The sequence below is a fragment of the Podarcis melisellensis genome (assembly GCF_964234715.1).
Source record: "Podarcis melisellensis genome assembly, chromosome: 2".
Taxonomy (NCBI): domain Eukaryota; kingdom Metazoa; phylum Chordata; class Lepidosauria; order Squamata; family Lacertidae; genus Podarcis; species Podarcis melisellensis.
In genome coordinates, this window is record NC_138529.1 from 31,819,691 (window position 1) to 31,842,001 (window position 22,311).

At 45.6% G+C, this 22,311-nt stretch overlaps 1 protein-coding gene across 3 annotated transcripts in view; it reads right to left on the reverse strand.

Moving 5' to 3' along the window:
- The window catches only part of LOC309363550 (uncharacterized protein), a 98,461-nt gene that overhangs the window by 11,739 nt on the left and 64,411 nt on the right, over positions 1-22,311 (reverse strand). For all 3 annotated transcript variants that reach the window (XR_014165382.1, XR_014165383.1, XM_081899964.1), the window contains one exon: positions 3,764-3,850. Coding sequence is in view for 1 of the 3 variants with exons in the window: in XM_081899964.1 (XP_081756090.1) it covers positions 3,764-3,850 (87 nt within the window). In the remaining 2 variants the exon portion in view is untranslated. The remainder of the gene's footprint in view (positions 1-3,763; positions 3,851-22,311) is intronic.

Here is a 22,311-nt window from a genome sequence, read left to right on the forward strand (position 1 = left end):
GGTGTTTCTGCTGAAACATAAACTCTCTAGGTAAGGTAAAGGGACCCCTGACCATTAGGTCCAGTCGTAACCGACTCTGGGGTTGCGGCGCTCATCTTGCTTTATTGGCCGAGGGAGCCAGCGTACAGCTTCTGGGTCATGTGGCCAGTATGACTAAGCCACTTATGGCGAACCAGAGCAGCGCACGGAAACGTCGTTTACCTTCCTGCTGGAGTGGTACCTATTTATCTACTTGCACTTTGACATGCTTTCGAACTGCTAGGTTGGCAGGAGCTGGGACCGAGCAACGGGAGCTCACCCCGTTGCGGGGATTAGAACTGCCGACCTTCTGATCAGCAAGTCCTGGGCTCTGAGGTTTAACCCACAGCGCCACCCACGTCCCAAAACTCTCTAGGTAATATGTTTCAAATGTTGGGACTTGGCTAGTAGGGCAATACTTCAAAATGAAGATTTAGGGGACGGGTGCCAATCCATATGTTCCTCTTCACTTTGACTGCTAAAGTCCACAGGTAACAAAAGAGATCACTTCTTTCCATGGGAAAAGACAGAGCCGGCCCATCCATGATGTGGGGTGAAGGACCCACCTCAGGCGGCAGAAGTATAAGAGGCAATGCTCCACCCATCCCACCAATTTTGCCACCTGTCAAGGGAAGGTGTTGTAGCTCACCCCATTGCCACTTGTCTTCCCCACCCCTGGGCAGAGAAGCAGAGAGAGCAGCAATAGTTTGAGGAATGCTCTGGCTCCCACTGAGTTTGGTAAGAGCCAGGGCACCCGGAGTGGCAGTTCAAGTGGGACACAGCACGGTGGACCAGGAGGTGGCAATTCCTGTTTCACTTCAGGTGGTGAGAAGGGATGGGCTGCCATTTGGAAAAGGAAAACAATCAACACTGCATTCCACTTGATTTTATAGTTCACAGTAAAAAGTGGACTGCCCAAGATTAAGTCCCATTGAATTCAGTGCCGCTGACTTCTGAGTAACCATGGTTAGGATTGACAGCCCTGGTGCATTTAGGCTGCCTCAGGCATCTGTGAGGACAGCAGCAATTCGACATCAATGGATATGTAAATGCAAAGCAATTTACATATCTATTTAGATATAAAGTGTGCAATGCATCTTTAAAATAACAACTTTTGTTATGGAGAACTAAAGCAAAAAAGCACAAGGCTGTGCTGTGTTGGGGATTGAATGGGCAGATGGGAGGAAATCCATTTGATAGTCCGTTTTCAGTGCGTTTCTCTGACATCTGATTCTGGGAAGCATTCTAGGGGATACAGATTCATCCCACAAGGAGCACCTGCAAAGTCTGGTGGGACCTGCTTTTGGTCCACATGATCTCAGCATGTAGTGTAGAAGCACATCCAGCACTCCTTGATGGCTGGGGCATTGTAGCGGGTGGCGGCGGCTGCTGTGGCGGCCGAAATGTATTTCAGAGAAGCTTGTATGCCACCAACTATCTTCCCATGGAGGGACCCAGGATATACACTTCAGAGGAACCCCAGGCTTCTCCAGAATGCAATTACTCTGACACAAAGGGGTTCTAGAATGTCCTGAAGTTTTACACTATTAAATCCAATTAAATATGATGGCGCAATGGAAGCTTAGCAGTATTGGGCTGCGGGGCATTTACATTTGCCAAAGCCAAGTATTTAAGCAGCACATGACTAATAACTTATTAGCACATTCTCCCAGAACAGCATGCTAATTATCCCTCTTGGAAAATCAATGGAAGAAGGAGGCACATTGTATTTAAAACTAGAATGGGACAGTCCTCCCCACATGAAACGTGAAACGGAGCATTTGTGCTGTATGTTTGCTTATTTAAAAGCGAACTTCTGTAACGGCACAATTTTGCTGAACATTCATTTACTTTACCACATGGAAATCTGTTCTTGGTACAATGGTTCTACATGCGTTCATTGCTTGGGGCAATAAACCTAGGCAAGCCAAGAACCAGGAAACACAATTGTCTTCTGTCACATCTGTTTGAACAATAAACACCCTCATGTACTGAGGTGTTATCAGGGATATAGGCCTTTGACGACTGGTGCAGAAGTGTTTCCCAAATGCCTGGTTCCAGGGCCATACAGAGGGGGGAAAGCTTCCTAGTGTGTACGTAGTGATGAAACACAAAGGTGAAGCCACCATCTGGGTAACTAATCAACAAGTTCCAGAACTTTTATATTGGGGTGTGCAGGAATATTGAATTCCGAGCTGAAATGGGGTGCCATGGAGAAATCTGGGGCTTGTCAGAGGAAAAGTGGGATCCTTATGAGCCAACACAAGTTGAAGTGGGGGACCCTCAAGCACTTGGGGTTCAACCCTCGTGGTCCCTTCCAACTCTACAATTCTGTGTATAGGATTGCACTGTCAAATGAGTTCTGGGCTTTGAAGGGAAAACAAGTTAGTCTCTTGGGAGAGGAAAATGCCAGAAAACGTGATGTGTATGTACTCTTAATAATAATAAACTAACAAACTTTCATTTATATCTCGCCCTCCCTGGCTGTGGATCCAGTTGGAATCATTAGATTTATTCCAACAGAAAAATCTTTCACTCCGGCCAATATCTATATGACACTGTAAAGCCTTTGGGTGCTACTCACTGCCTAAAAACTACTTGGGATGCGGGTGGCACTGTGGGTTAAACCTCAGAGCCTAGGACTTGCCGATCAGAAGGTTGGGGGTTCGAATCCCCGCGACAGGGTGAGTTCCCATTGCTCGGTCCCTGCTCCTGCCAACCTAGCAGTTCGAAAACACGTCAAAGTGCAAGTAGATAAATAGGTACCGCTCCGGCAGGAAGGTAAACGGTGTTTCCGTGCGCTGCTCTGGTTCGCCAGAAGCGGCTTAGTCATGCTGGCCACATGACCCGGAAGCTGTACGCCGGCTCCCTTGGCCAATAAAGCGAGATGAGTGCCGCAACCCAGAGTCGGCCACGACTGGACCTAATGGTCAGGGGTCCCTTTACCTTTACCTTTACACTGCCTAAAAAAGTCAAGTTGCATTTACCGGAAACCAAAATTTAAAACAAGCCATTGAAAGGAGAGATTCTTTTTGCAGACGGCCAAGAATTGCAGCTCTACTTTCAGTTCTGCAAACTACGGGTTCCCCCCTGTACTTCCTGACAAAACAATAAGTCATTAACCTATAGTGCATTTGACACTTAACTAAGGCACCACACCTCAAGAAATCTTTTGAATCTGTGAAAGGGAGAGATGCATGCTTCCAAATGCAAGACTGGACTGAGCAGAAGAACACTGCTGTTGGAAGCAGCTTCTTGGAGTGCAGCCACTGCAAATTTGGAGAAGTCTGGTAGTCTGTGTTTGGCTCAGTAGGCCAGAAGTAGTGAAGGCTGCTCGGAAGCATCTGTTTGTGCTTCACCTGGAAGGCATAATATCTCTAAGTGCCATTCATTATAAGCAGCATCTTGCAGCTTTGGCAGAGCTGGTCTTGTATATATTCTAAGTAGACATGAAGGTTCAGAGCTCAGCTCACTCATCCCACACCAGTGCAGGGGCAGAAACGGAGTCCCCAGGAAAGAAGGGGCCAAAGGCGCATTCAGCTATAATACTGCACACTATTTTTCTTTCCAAATTGCAGGTTCTGCATCTTAATGCCTTTTAAGACAACATCACCTGCTGTTTTTGCTTCCTGACTTTCGTGTTTTGCTTTGCCACTGTAGTTTTTAATTCCCATGGTCTTTCCCTATACACCTATCATCTTAGTTTAAAAATGCAATCTGGTTCGCATGCGACACAAATTCTTACAGCAAGCCTGTAAAGTCTGTGGGGAAGCAAAGCACCATCTATGCCAGGCCGGCCAGTTCCCTCCGTAATTGAATCTTCAAGCCCTGCCTGACAAAGGAAAAAGACAAGAGAAAAATGAGACACTGGTTCAGGTGCACACACAGCAGCTTAGTTAAAAATGAATCCTCTCTGGGGAACGGTTGGTGGCTGAGCTTTTCCCCAGCCCTGATATCTGCTGCATTTCATGGCCCTGCTAGAAAACGGAGCCACAGAAAACTCCTTCCCTTCAACCATGAACTTTGCTGAGCTTAGTTTGAATATGATCTCCTGCCCTGATCAGGGTCGGATTTAGATGAAGAGAGGCCCCAGGCTACTCCACTTGTGAGGCCCCTCCCCACCCCCCACCCTCACGACTAGAATAAAATGGAAGAGTGTTATAAACAAAACTGAGCGAAGCCAAGGATGATCACGGGTACCGGTATTTAAAATTCTGCAATTCACAATTTCTCCTCTAAAGGACATAAGATGGTTAAATACCATGGTGATTTTAAAAAATGCATAAAACTTTTGCAGTAGCTGAACTTTCGCCGAAGAATTGATGCTTTTGAATTATGGTGCTGGAGGAGACTCTTGAGAATCCCATGGACTGCAAGAAGATCAAACCCCTCCATTCTTAAGGAAATCAGCCCTCAGTGCTCACTGGAAGGATAGATCCTGAAGCTGAGGCGCCAATACTTTGGCCACCTCATGAGAAGAGAAGACTCCCTGGAAAAGACCCTGATGTTGGGAAAGATGGAGGGCACAAGGAGAAGGGGACGACAGAGGACGAGATGGTTGGGTAGTGTCTTCGAAGCCACAAACATGAGTTTGACCAAACTGGTGGAGGCAGTGGAAGTTAGGAGTGCCTGGCGTGCTCTGGTCCATGGGGTCACGAAGAGTCGGACATGACTAAACGACTAAACAACAACAGCTGAACTTTGTAAACATTTTGTGGAATGAGCATTATTTTTTGGAAAATGAAGTTGTAATGTTATTCTTAAAATAAGGCCTGGGTGGGCCGGTCTTCCTGTTATATACCTGCTGGGATTGACAAAGCATATGACCCTCACCTGAATCTCTCTCCTGACAGGTGATTTGGTTTACAGCCACTCTGGAAATAAAGGAGAAGATTGCCCACCAGATACCAGGCACTCTATTATTCAAATTAGGCCCCAGTGTTTTTCTTACAATCCCCTTCTCAATGAATTAATCAATTTTAATCTAGCATGTAAATTCTCAAAACTTTCTTATTTGTTAATTCGAGCAACTACTGCTCTCATTTCATTACAAACAGTATTTCTACCTGGAACACACTTGAGCAAACCTGCTCCTCTTCCTTTCACAGATATTTTGTTTCCATTTGCAACTGTAGCTGCCTCTGATGAGTTATCATTTAACTCTTTGGGGGGGAATTAGCATCAGACATCATATGCATGTCTGGCGTTCAAATCAGGAGGAAGATGGGGGAGAGTGGCCCAGAGGAAGGCAAAAGGACAGGACCTGAGGGCCTTGGATACATGGCTGATGGTTGACTGGCAAGGAAAGGGCCTAGCAAATGCATTGCTAGGCTAGACAAGCTTGCTGTGAATGACAGCGTTCCCTCCTAGCAGAAGACTCGCAGATTGGAAGGAAACCATAGCGGTTAGGAGGAAGATGCTAATCTTAGGAAGGAGCACGTGGGGCAGGAGTGAGATAATGATCTGAGGCTGCAGGACTCTGTACTATAACAATGGGCTGTAAATAATGGGTGGTACCCAACACAGCACTACATGAGCATTCCATCAGTGCGAGGATTTCTGCTTGTGGAATGGAATGTTCTTCCCCTTCTCCTCCCCAAATCCACTGAGAAATATTGCGCTCGAAATTCTGTATGGTGATGTAAAATCTCCGCCTGCTGTGTTTGAACTGTGATGACTCATTCTCACCTGTAAGTTGCCACTTCCTACTGCCATCGTCGAGCAATAAACATGCATGTTTGAACCAGGCCTTTAGAATACCCACCCAGAACCCTAATGGACATTCAGTGGAGTGTCCAAGCTATGTGCAGAATACTGTCATTTGAATAAGACCTGCTCACTCCAGGTCTTAAAATAAATGGAGCAGGAGGCCTCTTTCAATACTGAAAGGGGAACTGCTTCATATGCACATTGGACCAATACACCCAAACCAAATTGCTGGGTAAGGGGAATTCACTCTTAAACGTATAGATCCTAGTGGGGAGGGGAATACTGTAGCTAAAATAATATGCTAAATTGTAACCATGTGCCTGTCTAGCCATAGTCAATAAAGCACTTTACCATGTTTAACACATCAACTTATGTTTAACATCACTTCAACATCAGACAAGGGAGTAATCCCATACATTTCAATGGGGCTAGTCATATGTTTCTAATTACGTGATTAAGATCTTGCTGAGAGGGGCTGCAATAAGTGCCTTGCCGCATGAAGATCTGAACAGCAAGTACCTACTTAAAAATCGGTGTGCAAAACTCCCTTAATGAAATGCTAAGAGGGAAAAACCACTTCTGTAGGTATCCTTTTGCGGATCTATTGTTAAATTCACAAAAAATAGCATCGCATTTCCATTAGATAAAAAAAGCTGCAAATCCATATGACGACATCATAGAACTTTGTTAACCTCTTTATTTTAATAGACGGCACTACAGCATTTGATTTATATATTATTTTTGCAAGGAGAAATGTTTTCTATATGTTTAGAAAGTGCCATATTTTTATTTGAAGGCACAGAGTACATAAGAGGAAAACTTTCTTTGAACCATCTGTCAGAAATTGTGTGCAAATAACTCTGCAAAGCTTTGAAATCTTGCAGACTCGCATTCGGCGACCAGGGCCTTGCATTCTTTTTGACCAATATGGAAGCAACACCCTTTTACTTATTTTCACAGGGATATATCCTAATCCAGATGTTAACAAAAGAGAAGCCCGCAGTAACTCACAAGTCTCTTATACTTAGCTCTTTTCAATATTTTCATCTCCTTCTTGTTGATTCATAGCCAACTCCCACAACCAAATGGGGAAACTAATCTTCCCTCACCCTCAAATCCAGGCTAAGCTTTTCCCATTGATATAGGTTCCTTTCAGACAACCTGTTTTGTGGCCATTCATTCTGGTTTGTTTGTACTGTGAGGTTATATGACATCAGATGCTCATTGAGCATTCATTCAAATTTGTTTCTGGGGAGGTGTTACAACATCACACTAAGCAACTGTGACTCTACAGTTCCCGGTGCATTTTTCCATCACAAGCCTTCCTTTTTTGGGTTTTCAGTTTTCAAAAATTTACAGATACACACCTTACAACCACATACTTCCAACACAAATGCACATTAGACTTCCCTCCTCTTTTTTGTGGTTTCTTATCTTATTTAAATTTTTAACACTGCATTTTCCACTTTACTCCATTTTTTTAATTATTCTACAATTAATCTCAATAGTACTTTTAACTGCTTGATTTAAGTTAGCCCTACTAATGCACTTACTTGCCTCCCATGATTTTTCAAATATTCTACAAATGTCCCCCGCTCTTTAATAAATTTTGTGGTTTCTTACCACACCCGTTAATTTTGCCATTTTGGCGTAATCCATAAATTTTAATCAGCCATTCTTCCTTGGCTGGAACAGCATCCTCTTTCCACCTCTGGGCAAATACCATTCTGGCTGCGGTTGTAGCATACTGTACATAAAATTTTTTTTAAGGTCCTTCGGAATTTCAGAATTAACTATCCCTAAAGAGAAGTTCTGTTCTGGGGTTTTTTTACGCAAGAGCTCAGATCCACTGTAAACGAACAACCTGAATGTGCCACTATGCAATAGAATCCCACCTGCAAAATAGTGACAGGCTGGGTGTTGTCATTGACCCCAGCCAGTGCGGCTAAACATCAAGGATTATGAGAGCTGGAGTTCAACATCACCTAGCGGGTGGGGAGGCACAATTTCTCTATCCCCAAAAGAATCCCAGGAGAGAATTTGGAGTTTGAAGAGAAATCTCCATTAGGGATCACTAGCCTCCTTACAGAATTATAGTTTCCTGTATTGACCGGGGGACGGGACACACACACACCATTAAACCATTTGAAGTATGCAGTGTATATTTTGTACAGTGGTACCTCTGGTTAAGAACTTTATTCGTTCCGGAGGGCCGTTCTTAACCTGAAAATATTCTTAACCTGAGGCACCACTTTAGCTAATGGGGCCTCCTGCTGCTGCCGTGCTGCCACCGTATGATTTCTGTTCTCATCCTGAGGTAAAGTTCTTAACTCGAGGTACTACTTCTGGGTTAGCTGAGTCTGTAACCTGAAGTGTTTGTAACCCGAGGTACCACTGTATATGGAAGACTTCAGTTTGCTATGCAAGAGAGTTCCCTTTGTAATTTTAATGTGCATTAGCAGCAGGAGGACGAGTATAAAGCACACCTGGATAAGCAGGAGTGTTCTTTATACAGAACCTGGGGCTCATGATTTATTTCTTTATTTATTGCATGAGTCTTGACTGCTTCCAATTGGTACTCGCCACCACATCCTATTGAGTGCTCTGCTTATGTAGGCAGGAATCTACTCAGACCCCCAATAGCCACCTATTCCTATATTTTTACCCCAGCCTGTTATGCTGCAGGATGTCTATGTTGCTAGATTATAGCGAGTCCACTCATGGCGGCAGTGGTGGTGGAGTCAGCCACCCGCACCCTTTGAGAAAACCTTCTACAGAGTTAACATAATGTTCAGTCAAGTGGATTAAGATGCATGAGAAATTCTGAAAAGTAAGGTTTTTAATTGTTGGGTTTTAATGAGGTTGTGCTATTATTAATTAGTAATATAAGACAGCTTCCTATGCCCGTATGCTCATCCAGTCAAACCATTGTGTCCATCTAGCTCAGTATTGTCGACACTGACTGGCAGCAACTCTCCAGGGGTTCAGAAAGGGCTCTCCCACAGCCCTATCTGGAGATGCTGGGGACTAAACCTGGGACCTTTTGTGTGCATAGCAGATGCTCTGCCAACCAAGGTATTAAAAACGTTGTGATTTTTTTTAAAAAAAAAGTTTTGAAAAATACATTGAATTTTGCATAGCTCGCCATCGCCATCTAGTGTCACATTTGTATATTACACCTTACAACACATTTAGAACGTTTTATTTGCAGCTGTGAAGCTGAGTCACAACTTATCCCTGCTACTACTAACTACTGCCATTTTAACAGCAACAACAATACCTTTAATGTACATGTTGCTAACCCTGCTCTGAATGTCAAAGCTTTGCTGAATCAGAACTTGGACCTTTCCACAAAACGAATCCCAACCCTGTGTTTTAGGATAAAAAAGGTAAAGGTACCCCTGCCCGTGCGGGCCAGTCTTGACAGACTCTGGGGTTGTGCACCCATCTCACTTAAGAGGCCAGGGGCCAGCGCTGTCCGGAGACACTTCCGGGTCATGTGGCCAGCGTGACAAAGCTGCATCTGGCGAGCCAGAGCCGCACACGGAAACGCCGTTTACCTTCCCGCCAGTAAGCGGTCCCTATTTATCTACTTGCACCTGGAGGTGCTTTCGAACTGCTAGGTTGGCAGGCGCTGGGACCGAGCAGCAGGAGCGCACCCCGCCGCAGGGATTCGAACCGCTGACCTTTCGATCGGCAAGTCCTAGGCGCTGAGGCTTTAACCCACAGCGCCACCTGCGTCCCTTGTGTTTTAGGATACTGGTTCCCAATTAGCCTAGTACTATGGACCCCCTATATTCCAAAAGTCAAACCATGGACCCACTACTTTTGAAACTTTTGATAAGTCTATGGTAGTTTTTGTTATGTGAATGCTGCCATAGACCCCCTGAGGTCCACAAACCACCAATTGGGAACCACATACAAAAGTGCTTCTTTACTTTTCCCAGCTCTGCAGTGTGCTTTCCATGTTTACCCAGGCATCATCGTCTCAGCAATCAGACTTCATTTTCCACACTGGCCAAGTCAATTCTTGATGCAGAATGAGTTTCTGTTAATGCATCTTCTGGGAAATCTTGATAATTAATGGTCTTTTGAAACAAAATATCATTAAAAATAATACCGAGCATGTTAACATCAGTTCACAGGTTGCAGCTAAGATAACCAAATTCGAAGAATGATGGGGAGCTGATGGGAAACCGGCTCCCAGTTTTGGCAGCTGAAATAAACATCCAGTTATTTAAGGGTGGGGGGACTGCGCCCCCTCCAGATATTTTCAGCCAATGGTCAGGAATGATAGGAACTGAAGTCCAACCACAGATTCACTATTCCCTGAGTGAAATAGACTTTATTCTTGCTGTAACTGTGTTTTCATGCTGTCCTACTGCTACCGCCCAGGAAGCAGAGGCAGACTTGGGTAAACTTTCATAATATGGCACTCTGTGTAAGGCCAAAACTGAGCAACACCAAATAGATTTTCTCAATTTTGCATCTCCCCTCCTCCCCCAGCTTGGCACCCTGTGCGGAGGAACCACCCGCACTACCCTAAATCCCACACTGAATGAAGCCCCTTGCATGGGCTTCTGCTAGTATGACTCATTCATTGAATAGTGCCCTTTGTGTCCTAGAAGATGGGGGTGGGATGGAGATCTTGATCTATCTATCATCTATCTATCTATATCTATCTATCTATCTATTATCTATCTATCATCTATCTATCTATCTATCTATCTATCTATCTATCTATCTATCTATCTATCTATCATCTATCTATCTATCTATCATCTATCATCTATCATCTATCTCTCTATCTATCTCTCTATCTCTCTATCTCTCTATCTATCTATCTATCTATCATCTATCTATCTATCTATCTATCTATCTATCTATCTATCTATCTATCATCTATCTATCTATCTATCTATCTATTCTATCTATCATCTATCTATCTATATCTATCTATATCTATCTATCTATCTATCTATCTATCTATCTATCTATCTATCTATCTATCTATCATCTATGTATTTATCTGTCTATCTATGGTTGTTCCCTAAATGGCTGGACAGAGGAGATCATGCAGGAAACCTGCAGCAGAATGGAGAACTGAACCCAGGTGTTATCTGAGCTCCATATCTTAGCAACAAGGCACCTGTTTGTGCCAAGATGTTTGAGGGCAGCCAGCAAAGCAGACCCTAGCAATTGGCCCCATGGGCCCAAGTGCAAAGCTGCTAACATCAGCTTGGTGTATTGGCAAAGGTCACTCCAGAGCAAGGTTTTGCCATATTGCACCCCTTTATGTCAAGGTGCTTATTGTTTTAAGCTTCTTCTGGCATGGAAAAGCACTTTCCATTTGCCTGGCAAGACTGCCCGGCTCCAGGTTTGATTCTGTCTGTGCCCACCGCAACTGAAAGCTGCTGTCCTTTCTTTGTTTTTTAGCTGGGCAGCATGTGAGTGTTGCTCCCGAGGCAGGTGGAAGTAGCACGATGCCCCTTCCACTCTCTCAGTGGCTGCCAGCTTCCCTTGGATTTTGGTTATGGGACCAAGGGTTCACTTCTTCCCAGTAGCCAAAGATCAGCGACACCTCCAGCTCAGGTGCGTATGGAAGCAGCAGTAACTCCTGGGTCAGAAGAAAGGTTTGTCCCCTGTGGGGATTTGATTCAGTCCATGGGGAAGTAGGAGTTCCTGCTTAACAGCTCTTTGTATCACCTTCAGAAGAGGCAGGGAAGAATGGTTCAGATGCGGCAGAGGAAAAAGAAATTGTGTTTGTGTGTGTATGTTTTTATGAAAAGAGCTCTACTGAAATTCTTAGTTGATAGCAGCCATGTTGTTGTTGTTGTTGTTGTTCAGTCGTTTAGTCGTTTAAGTTGTGTCCGACTCTTCGTGACCCCATGGACCAGAGCACGCCAGGCACTGGTCTTCTTGATGGTCCAGCTCTCACTTCCATACATCACGACTGGGAAAACCATGGCTTTAACTATATGGACCTTTGTCGGCAAGGTGATGTCTCTGCTTTTTAAGATAGCAGCCATAGGCACAGGAAATTCCTCTCCCTCTAGGTTGGCACATTGGAAAGAACTGCTTTCCTTTTTGTGGCATTTACTGAGCTTTCAGCAAGCAGGTTTGCTCACCTAGGTTTGCATTGCAGCTCATTCTGCAGACTGGGCTTCATTTCGTTCCCTTGGTGTCTCTTTCTCTCTCCCCCCCCTGCTCTCACCCCCACATTTGCCCCGAGGCTAAGATTTAAATCTCGTTATGTCAGCTGTGTTTCAGGCATTGGCCCTCTTTCGGCATGACTCTCTCTGGCCTAATTTAGATTTAAGACCATTTCTGTACCAGAGAAAGTGTTGGTCTAAGTTTTTGGGGGTAGGGTGGGGGGGGTAGGGGGAGAATCCAGACTCATTCAAGCTTTGTTTATATTCATCTCCCCACGGCCAGCCAGACACCTGCACAAGACATAGCACAAAGCTTTACACAGGGAAACAGTTGTCCCAGTTCCAAGAGCACTCTCAAATGTCCACAGCAACCATTAAGTGCGGTCTCTTGATTTTCATTCCCTGTATTTAATTTATTTCTCCAGATCAGGCAAGTCACATAGAGAGCCAAACTGGGAGGTGCCCAAGTACCCTAGAAATTGGAGTATGCATGGACACACACACACACGGTACCAGTTGGTTGTTTGACTGACGTAAAGCCACTGCCAGGTGGCCATTAACTCAACGTCTCAATAATAACCAGATGGCTGAGAATTTGTACACCTCTTCTTCAAATATCTAGTTCTCTGGTCATTACTGTGTCTGAAAGCTACAACTAGAGATCCAATTGACATGAACCACCAGCAACATTTCCCAAGAGCAGTCATGGACATGGCACATGCAGCCACAGTCATCTCTGTCTTGTCCTAGGCCACACTGCACACTGCAGGGCAGAAAATCCAGGTTTGCCACCAAGGTTTGCATAATGAGCAAAAATGGCAGTCTGTCAACAATATGATACACAGGTAAGCAGGTGTGGAGTGAGGGTTGTTGGTTTTGTGTCATCACAGTCATATTTTACATTTATAGGTCTATGCTGAAAGACGGGGTGTTGTGTGTAGCAGCTTGTGGTGTAATACAACCTCAACCAAGATGCACAGCCGGTCACGATTCCCTAGCTACATTTCTCACGTGTTTGCAAATGTTCACACTTCACGCTTGCATTGATAAATACAGATACAAGTAACGTATGAACTGAAGTGGTCTTCTAAGGGTACAGTAGAGCTGACAGTCTGTAGCATGGGTAGGCAAACTAAGGCTGGGGGCCAGATTCAGCTCAATCGCCTTCTCAATCCGGCCCGTGGATGGTCTGGGAATCAGCGTGTTTTTACATGAGTAGAATGTGTCATTTTATTTAAAATGCATCTGGGGTCTGCCTGGTGTTTTTACATGAGTAGAATGTGTGCTTTTATTTAAAATGCATCTCTGGGTTATTTGTGGGGCATAGGAATTTGTTCATTTCTTTTCTTCAAAATATAGTCTGGCCCCCCACAAGGTCTGAGGGACAGTGGACCGGCCCCCTTGCTGAAAAAGTTTGCTGACCCCTAGTCTGTAGTGTCAAAGACAGGTGTGTGGTGTGTGTGTGTGTGTGTGTGTGTGTGTGAGAGAGAGAGAGAGAGAGAGAGAGAGAGAGAGAGAAGATGAATAAGGCATCATATGGCAGCAAACTGGGAGTGCCACTGAATACAGTATATACATAACAAGAGGCCGTATCTACTTTTGACTCCCTTAATATAACAGCATGCTTCTGAGCATGCATTTCACTCAAACATACTTTGCATTTGTAGTTGCATATTTCAAAAACCTTAGTTATATATCTAAAACATCATGTGTGCAACTCTGACTGGTTGCACTAGGGAAACAGGAGAACCACAGAAGGTGAGACCATGGCCATCCAAGGATGGATTTGCCTGGTTAGGTTCAGATAGCAAGTTCTGGGTACCAGTGGTTGTGGTGGTACAGCATTCCCCTGGGCCATGGGTCAATGGGAAGGAGGGGCTTCTGCAGGGCTAGGCACTGAGGCAGGATGGAGATTACAAAGGGCAAGTAAAGATTTCCATCCTTTTTGTGAGATGAGTAAAAAACTCAGAAAGCATTGTTTTATGCTTTTAAGAAACGCAGTCAAGGAGAACCCGATTACTGAACCTTGATCTGAATTGTCACTCCCAAGTTACCCTTTTACAGAAATAGAGCACTGCAGAAATATGCAAATGAGGAATGGTTCATTTAAATTTAATGCTAATGAGAAGATTTCCTTCTCTTTCCAGCAGAGAGCAGCTGTTCTCATTTCAAGCTGGCAAAGTGTCTCTAAATCACCTCCACAGCACTGAGGTGGACAGTGATGTCACTGTTTATAGGTTATTAGTTATTATTTTATAGACGTATCTGGCACCTGCCTTTTAAAGAGACGTTCAGATGGCTCCTGGCCTTCTGCCACTGAACCTGTCCCAGTAATCCTGTCTCTCACTAGCATCCTTCCAAGTGTCAAAACACCACTCCCTCCGTACAGCAGATAACTTTTAAGAAGACTTTAGGCTCTTTGTTTCCCTGCAGCTTGCTGCTGCTTTATGATCTATGGGAACAAGGACATCGCTTCTCTGTTCAGCCCTGCTGGTCAAACATAATGGAATCTGGAGGCGTGGGGTGGGGACCCAGTGTGGGCATGTTCTTGCGTGGGGGTGGGGAGCAAGAAAGGTGAGGAGGAGAAAGAGAGCGGGAGAAGCGTGAAGCATATAGGGAAAGGAGAGCAGAAGGTGGGTGATGCAAGGATAACAACAAAGAGACGACGGCTTTGTAAGTTAACAGCCAGTGCTAGCCCAGAACATTTTGCTTCCTGAAGCAGAGCCCAAATGGTGCCTCTGAGCAACAAGGAGAGAGATATGGGAACAACATTTTTAAAAGCTTTGCTGCGCTGTTCAGCCACCAAGCCCTGCCCTCAGCTATCCTCCCGCGGCAGCCCCTTCCCCTTGAAGCAGGTTGCTTCACCCTGTGGTATGACAGCTGGTTCCAGGTGTTGCAGGTGGATGACTAAGTGATGGAATGCAAGATGGGATGGGATCCTGGAAGAAGAGACAGAGGAAACGAAATCCACCTGCACTTGCTTCCCCCAGAGATGACTGGACAAAACAAAGCCACTTCCGCCCTACGGAGGAGATGGGGTTGCGGGCGTCATGGCCCCAACTGAATGGAACCAGCCGCTGTGCTATTGGGGGGATTCCTGGCCTCATCACCCCCTGGCCAGCCAATCAGCTGGCTCAGGGGGCATGGCCAGCCCTATTTAAGGCAGGACACGGGCCGGGGATCTCCCTCTTTGCCGCCTGCCAGCTGTTCCTGCTTTTCCCACCCTCCTGCTCTATCAGGGCTTCGTTCTTTAACCTTGTTATGGACCTTGGTTGGTCGCCATTGAGGGGCCTGGTAGGAATTTTTCCACTTGGCAAATTGGCACCAGTCACTTGGTTTTCACCTACCTGGTAGCTAATTGTCACAACTTTCTGGGTATTGGTGGTTAGGCATTGGTATTGTTCTGTAGATGGAATAGGGGAGATAGCACCATCACCTGCCCCACATATTGAAGGGTAGTCCGATAAAGGATTCAGGGGGATGTGGCCCCAGGGGAGTTCCTAGTTGATGTGCATCAGCAGGACTCCCCCAACTGGTGGTTAACCCTTCCCGGACTTCAAGCGGACGGGCTGAAGTCGGATATGGTCTGTTAGGACCAATGCCTAAGCCAATACAGCTCATCACCTGTAACCAATAAAGTTGTGGCCTTATTTAGCCCATTAACCTTAATAATTGTGTCATGTGTCATTGTTTCCATTGGTGGGGGCGGGAGCTCACCACACAAACTGCTGTTGTAGACAAGGTGCAGGCCTTCCTCCAGAACCTGGCCGCTGGCTGCATTGTCTGACTTGGGGGGAAGAACTTTCTGGTAGAAGGGGTAGTCAATCAAAGCTGAGCTGGTAGGTGAGAGTTGGGGGAGCATCAGGGTTGGGGTCGCGGCATGTTGGGGGAAGGGGTGTATAAGTCTTTCTTCCCCCACTGTGTTCCCAACAACCCCTCCTCACAACCCCCCTACTATTAACCCTCAGAAGATTTGTAGTTTAGCTCTCTGTGTCTTTTGCACAAGAGAATTGTGTCCATATATGTCAGCATTACCTTGTGGCTGCACATTAGCCATTAGCCATAAGGTGTTCATAGTCCCTGTCCCAGAAAGCCTCCAAAAGGCTTTGCTTTTTCCTTATGCTTTGGCAATATTTGCGCAGTCAAAAGCCAAAGCCACGTCAAACTGAAAAGAGAAAGGGGCTGTGACTCCATCACAGGGAGGGAGAAATGTGCCACAAATTAAAAAGCAAACTCACTCAGTCTCGCATTCTGTCAGGGTTGTAGATGAGGAACGGCATTGTATTTCATTTGTGATCAGTTCATGCCTTTCTCTGTTAGATGATTAACATGCCTAAAGTTCATTTTTTTTCCAGGAGCTGAAGCAGTGAGATACCTGCTTGCCAGCGCAGATTTTGCACTAATTCAGCATCACTTAGGTGAATTGCAGAAGTACCCTGTGCCTTCCAAAATATGAATCATCATTACATGAATGAATTCCCTGGGAAATAGAACAACTTCTGCTTCAGTTTTGCTAATAAGCAGCAATGCCTTCTGTTGCAGAGCCACGGCTTCTTAAGGCTTGGTGCAACAGGGATTATAGAAGGTGGTGAATAAGAACTGCTGAACACACTCATAAAAACCCAGGAAAGGGCAGATGACCATAGCACTCAATTATTGTGGTAACCTTCAGTGCTTGCAATGGAGTAGCACTCCAAAACAGGAAGCCCAAGAAATGGAAGCATTTCCCCGCTCCCCATCAGTTCTGTAGCCTTTGCAAAATGTGCATAACTCATTCATATAAACCAAATCAGCCCAGACTAGCCAGAAGGATAATGAATTAGGGAGTGAGTACAATTTGACTGAGCTTTGGCTCTGTGGGTTAAACCACAGAGCCTAGGACTTGCCGATCAGAAGGTTGGCGGTTCGAATCCCCGTGATGGGGTGAGCTCCCGCTGCTCGGTCCCTGCTCCTGCCAACCTAGCAGTTCAAAAGCACATCAAAGTGCAAGTAGATAAATAAGTACCGCTCCGGCGGGAAGGTAAACGGTGTTTCCGTGAGCTGCTCTGCTTCGCTAGAAGTGGCTTAGTCATGCTGGCCACATGACCCAGAAGCTGTACGCCAGCTCCCTCAGCCAGTAAAGCGAGATGAGCGCCGCAACCCCAGAGTTGGTCACGACTGGACCTAAGGGTCAGGGGTCCCTTTACCTTTACAATTTGCTAGCTCTACAAACATATAAAACGGCAACCTATCTTTTTCCTCTTCACCAGTAACCATCCTGTTTGCCACATGTCTGGTTGATTGCACATGCCACGAATTTGGTTTTAAAACGATGTCACACTTGGATCAAAGTCAGTGTGACATTGGTATGATATTCCAGCCAGTAATCCTAAGAACTGCCCTTTCCAGTGCCTGAAAATGTCTTCTCATTGGCTTACTACAGGGAGCTAAGGAGAGAAAAGGGGATTGTCCTCAAGAAACAGTTTGGGATTCTGGCACAGTTTTAGAGCTTCTCTCTCCTATAAGGATGAAGCAAGATCCAACCACAAGTTCACCATGGGTTGCAATGAGGGGTTTGACATGCCAGCATGAGCTACAGCCCAGACAGAATCCTCTGCCTGGTTCACAGGATGCCAAACTGAACTCTACACCAACAATCTGTACGCCAAGCAGTTTCTGCTGCTTTCTCACTGCAGATCATCATCATCATCATAATGAATGCAGCTTTGCCCTGTTCCTCATCTGCAACTGAAAGGGCATATTCCACATCAGTGAGTATGTGGCACAGGCACATAACTTCTTCATTCTCACCATTTGCCCCATTACAAGCAGTGCAACGTCCTTGGAAGGTTGGCTTGTATCCCACACAGTCTACTGCAGGTATTAAGAAGATTTTTTTGGGGGGGGGGGTAAAGGGACACCTGGCTGCTTTCTTGTGTGTTTTTTTGGTGGTGTGTAGGAACAAGGGATCTACCAAGGTCAGATTTATTTGACAGCTTCCCTTCTGTTTGGAAGGAGCAACTGTCAGCTCTGTCCTTTTCATCCAGAGCTTTTTCTTGCGTTCTGAGCTAGAAGCTCCCCTGGCATTTTCCAGCCTCTGAATGCTTGAAAGCTGCTTCCTGCTGCAAAGGGTGTGGAGCTGCTCTCTGATCAGCCCTAGGTGGACAATGGAGCTCTCTTTTCGAGTCTGCCTGGCAGGTGCTGACCAGGCAAAAGGAGTGGGAGTGGGGGGGAAACATTCCTGTCCTTCGACTCTGGGGAAGCCAGAGCTCAGTGGTCCAAAAGAGAAGTCCCTTCTCCACCGCCACATAGAGATTGGGGGGGGGGGCTGAATTTATGCAATTCAAATTTAAAGGCAAACCTACCTAACTTGCACAGTCTGAAACAACACGTGAACTGAAACACAGCCACCTTTCTCGAATCTGCAGCTTTCCAAATTTTGCGATGCAGTTTTCTCCAGCCAAACAATGTATACACAAACGCAAAGCATGGATAAAATTGCATATATTGGTGTCAAACAACATACAGAAGTGCATTATATTATAGGAAGTTACTTTGCAAAAAAAAATGTCAATGTGATAAAGAATTGCAGACAAAAATGTGAATATTGGGAGGAATTTGCACCAAAATGCTGGTGAATTTTCATAAGGATTAAAAAAAAAGGTGGCATCTCCCCCCCCAAAAAAAAAATCATGCTGCACACCAAGGAGCTCTTTTAGTCTTAGCTTTTTTAGTAAAACACTGGCAAATGTCATAAGAGATAACATACAGTGGCTCTGAAACCAGGCAGATATTAGTTCAGCCCATGAGGAAATGAAGAGCACCAGATCGAGGCAAACTGTGTTAGGGACCTTCTGTGAAGCACTGGAGGGGGTGAGAAGAGAGAGAGAGCTCTCTTTTTTTCCTGGAAAAGGGTAAGGAGGAGACAAAGAATGGCAGGATTCCTCAACAGAGCACAATGTCCTCCTCCCTGTCCAAATATATATACAGTGGTACCTCGGGTTACAGACGCTTCAGGTTACAGACTCCGCTAACCCAGAAGTAGTACCTCGGGTTAAGAACTTTGCCCCAGGATGATAACAGAAATTGTGCGGCAGCGGGAGGCCCCATTAGCTAAAGTGTTACCTCAGGTTAAGAACCGTTTCAGGTTAAGAACAGACCTCCAGAACGAATTAAGTTCTTAACCCAAGGCTTTGAAGAAATACCTCTTCTGCAATCCACTAGATTCAGAAATGAAGAAGCAGAGAGCAGGGAGCAGAGCAAATAATAGAGCAGGAAGATTGTGACCCCCACCCCTCAAGACACAGACATTTCTCTAGCATTAGTGAGACCGAAGGCTCCACACTTGAATGTGCATAAACCCAAGCCCTAAATCCCAAACAGGGACACCAACAGGATTTCCTGGGTCCCGTACACTGGATGTGGATTGGGCCCCTTGCACCTGTCTTTCCCGGCAATCTATTGATAAGAATGGCTGCTTACATATTTTCATTTAGCCTACGTCACAGGGCTGGTTGCAAAAAAAAAAGTGTAAAAAGCTGGAGGCGAAGAAAACGTGCAAAACCTTCCAGCTCCTGGTGGAAAAGCAAGGTACAAGTATATGTCGCAAAGCGCATAAACCATGCCATACATTCCCATGGGACGCAGTGATGGCCACCAATGTGAATGGCTTTGAAAGAGGATTACACCAGGCTTCCTCAGCCTCAGCCCTCCAGATGTTTTTGGCCTACAATTCCCATGATCCCTAGCTAGAAGGACTAGTGGTCAGGGATGCTGGGGATTGTAGTCTCAAAACATCTGAAGGGCCAAGGTTGAGGAAGCCCGGATTAGACAAATTCATAGAGGTTAAGGCTATCGATGGCTACTAGGCTTGATGGCTATGCCTTCACAGCCAGAGGTGCTAATGCTTCTGAAGGCCAGTTAGGTGCTGGAAATCTCAGAGGGGAGAGTGCAGAAACTCCCTTAACCTTACCTGGGGATTGAATCTGGGACCTTTTGTAGGTGTACAGGGCCAGCCCAAGGCACACTGCTGCCTAAGATGGAGTAGTCAAGATGCATAGTACCAAAGGCTGGACTGTCTCCGAGGACAAAAAATATATATCTCACAGGGCCTCTCCCCCATCTTTCATGGTAAAAATATAAGGCAGATAAATTGAATAGCAACCCATTTCTTGCCCTTTCATGACACCCCAAATCAGCTTCCTCACTCTGCCCAATGTTAGGGCCGGCCCTGCTGGATGTGTATGCATTCTGCCACTGAACTGCCGTCATTCCCCTGTCCCCAAAACAAGGGATGTTTCATGAATTTACCTGTCACCCTCATATTCTCTGTATCTTTCCAGTTTTAGGATTTGTGTCACCAACGCAAACATATAGTATGGGTTGTATCCAACCCACTGATAGTAATGAGCTTAAGTCAGTCATGTTCATTACTTTCAACGGGTTTACTGTGAGTAGGACTAGCATTGGCTACAACCCAGTATGTGCCACCAGTGCAAGCCTTGTCAGTGTGTGTGAATCTGTGTGATCAGTAGTTACAGGTAAGTACAACTTTGTTTTTCCTCATCCATCGTTCCAGGTCCAGGTGGATTTTCTATGGCTGGCTGGCAATATTTTCACTTGGGAGCAGACCAAGGAACAAAGTCACATTTTCCATCTGACTACCAGAGACCCAGGCTCTCACAAAAGTAGCAGCACAGAGGTATCTGTTCCAGCTGATATTACCTCCCCCCCCCTTTGGTTGATCTGCCATTCACAATCAGACACTTGAGCCAACTACACCTTTAAAAAATCTGCCAGATGCAGGAAATATAAGCCCCTTTAAGAGCGGTTTTTGTTCATATAAAGCAGAATATATGGGTGGAATTCAACATCATGCTATGGTGAATGTCTCGTTGATGCAAGAGTTGAGGCTTGCCAGATGGAACAATCCTCCCTCTCCTCCCCCTATGTGCCGTTCTAGAGTTCCCCCCACCCTGCCGAGCCAATTTGGGAGAGTGCTGGGGGGGGGCATGGAGGGAAGGAGAGGAGGGGAAAGCTCCATTGTGCAAGTGGAAGCCCTTGTGCTGGTTCTGCATTGACAGGATTCATTAGGTGAATCCCACCATTGTGTGTGTGTGTGTGTGTGTGTGTGTGTGACACCTTTTCCAGCAGTTGCAGACTACGCCAGGAATTTAGAAATCCAATCTGTTGCCCAAGGTTTCCAGTAGGAAAGCAGTATTCACACCCCTCCTCCAAGCAGTTTGTTTTGTCTGCTTCGGTCTTGGAGGAAATGGAGATGAAGGCATTGGCTGGCTCAGACAAAATCTATTATTTCCCGGACTTGAGTCCCCACAGACTCACCGTACTGCAAGCAGGGAGAAATGGAAACACCTGGAGTAGGATTTTGACCTCACCAAGCCATATGAGATCAGCTGGAATCATATTATAGGAAAGTTTAAAAATGCCTGCAAGCAAATCCATGACTCCCAGAAAAGCTCCAAACAATAAATGTGTCCCAATGGTTTAGTGTCCAGTCAGGACAATTCAGTTAAGCTTCTCAAGCTGAAACACAGCTTTACTGAGAGACACCTTTTGCTCCCAACCCATCAGGCTTGGGGATTTCATGCACATTTCCCATATGACCAGGAAAGAGAGAATGGAATTGGAAAAGCAGAGTAAACATACAACAACTTAGGGAAGGAATAGGGTTCTTTCATGCAAAGATGACACTGTCCTGGCTCTCACCTTCAGACACAGTATTTGAACTCAAGGCTCAGTATTAGTTCAAGGTTTCAAAGTGCTGGTGTTGACCTTTAAAGCCCTAAATGGCCTCAGTTCAGTATATCTGAAGGAGCATCTCCACCCCCATCGTTCTACCCGGACACTGAGGTCCAGCACCGAGGGCCTTCTGGAGGTTCCCTCACTGCGAGAAGCCAAGTTACAGGCAACCAGGCCAAGGGCCTTCTCGGTAGTGGCACCCACCCTGTGGAACGCCCTCCCATCAGATGTCAAAGAGAACAACTACTACCAGACTTTTAGACGACATCTGAAGGCAGCCCTGTTAGTAATAATAATAATAATAATTACAAGATACACGGTTTGTAAATCTACAAGCACAGCTCTAAGATTCATGGCTAGGCAGTAGCTAAGATGTTGCCCCTACACTTGGCATGCCTCTGCTGCTCTAATTTTAAAGAGTAGTGAAGGAAGAGTCATTTGTGTCCTTCCCATCCAAAGCGAGAAGACGGTACTTGCAAGTCTGTGCTCCTGCAGACACTCCCTTGTGATGGGACCTGAGTCAGTCCTTCTGAACCTCTGGTTCAGCCAGCCCTGCTGATTGGACATCTGTCTGCTACCATGGGGACTTCACTCCCAAGTAGCAGGGGACAGGCTGACTTGTGATGCCTGACAACAAAGGGGCGGAAACCTCTCCCAGCTCATTACCTGAGCTCTCTCCAGTGCCAACCCCTGA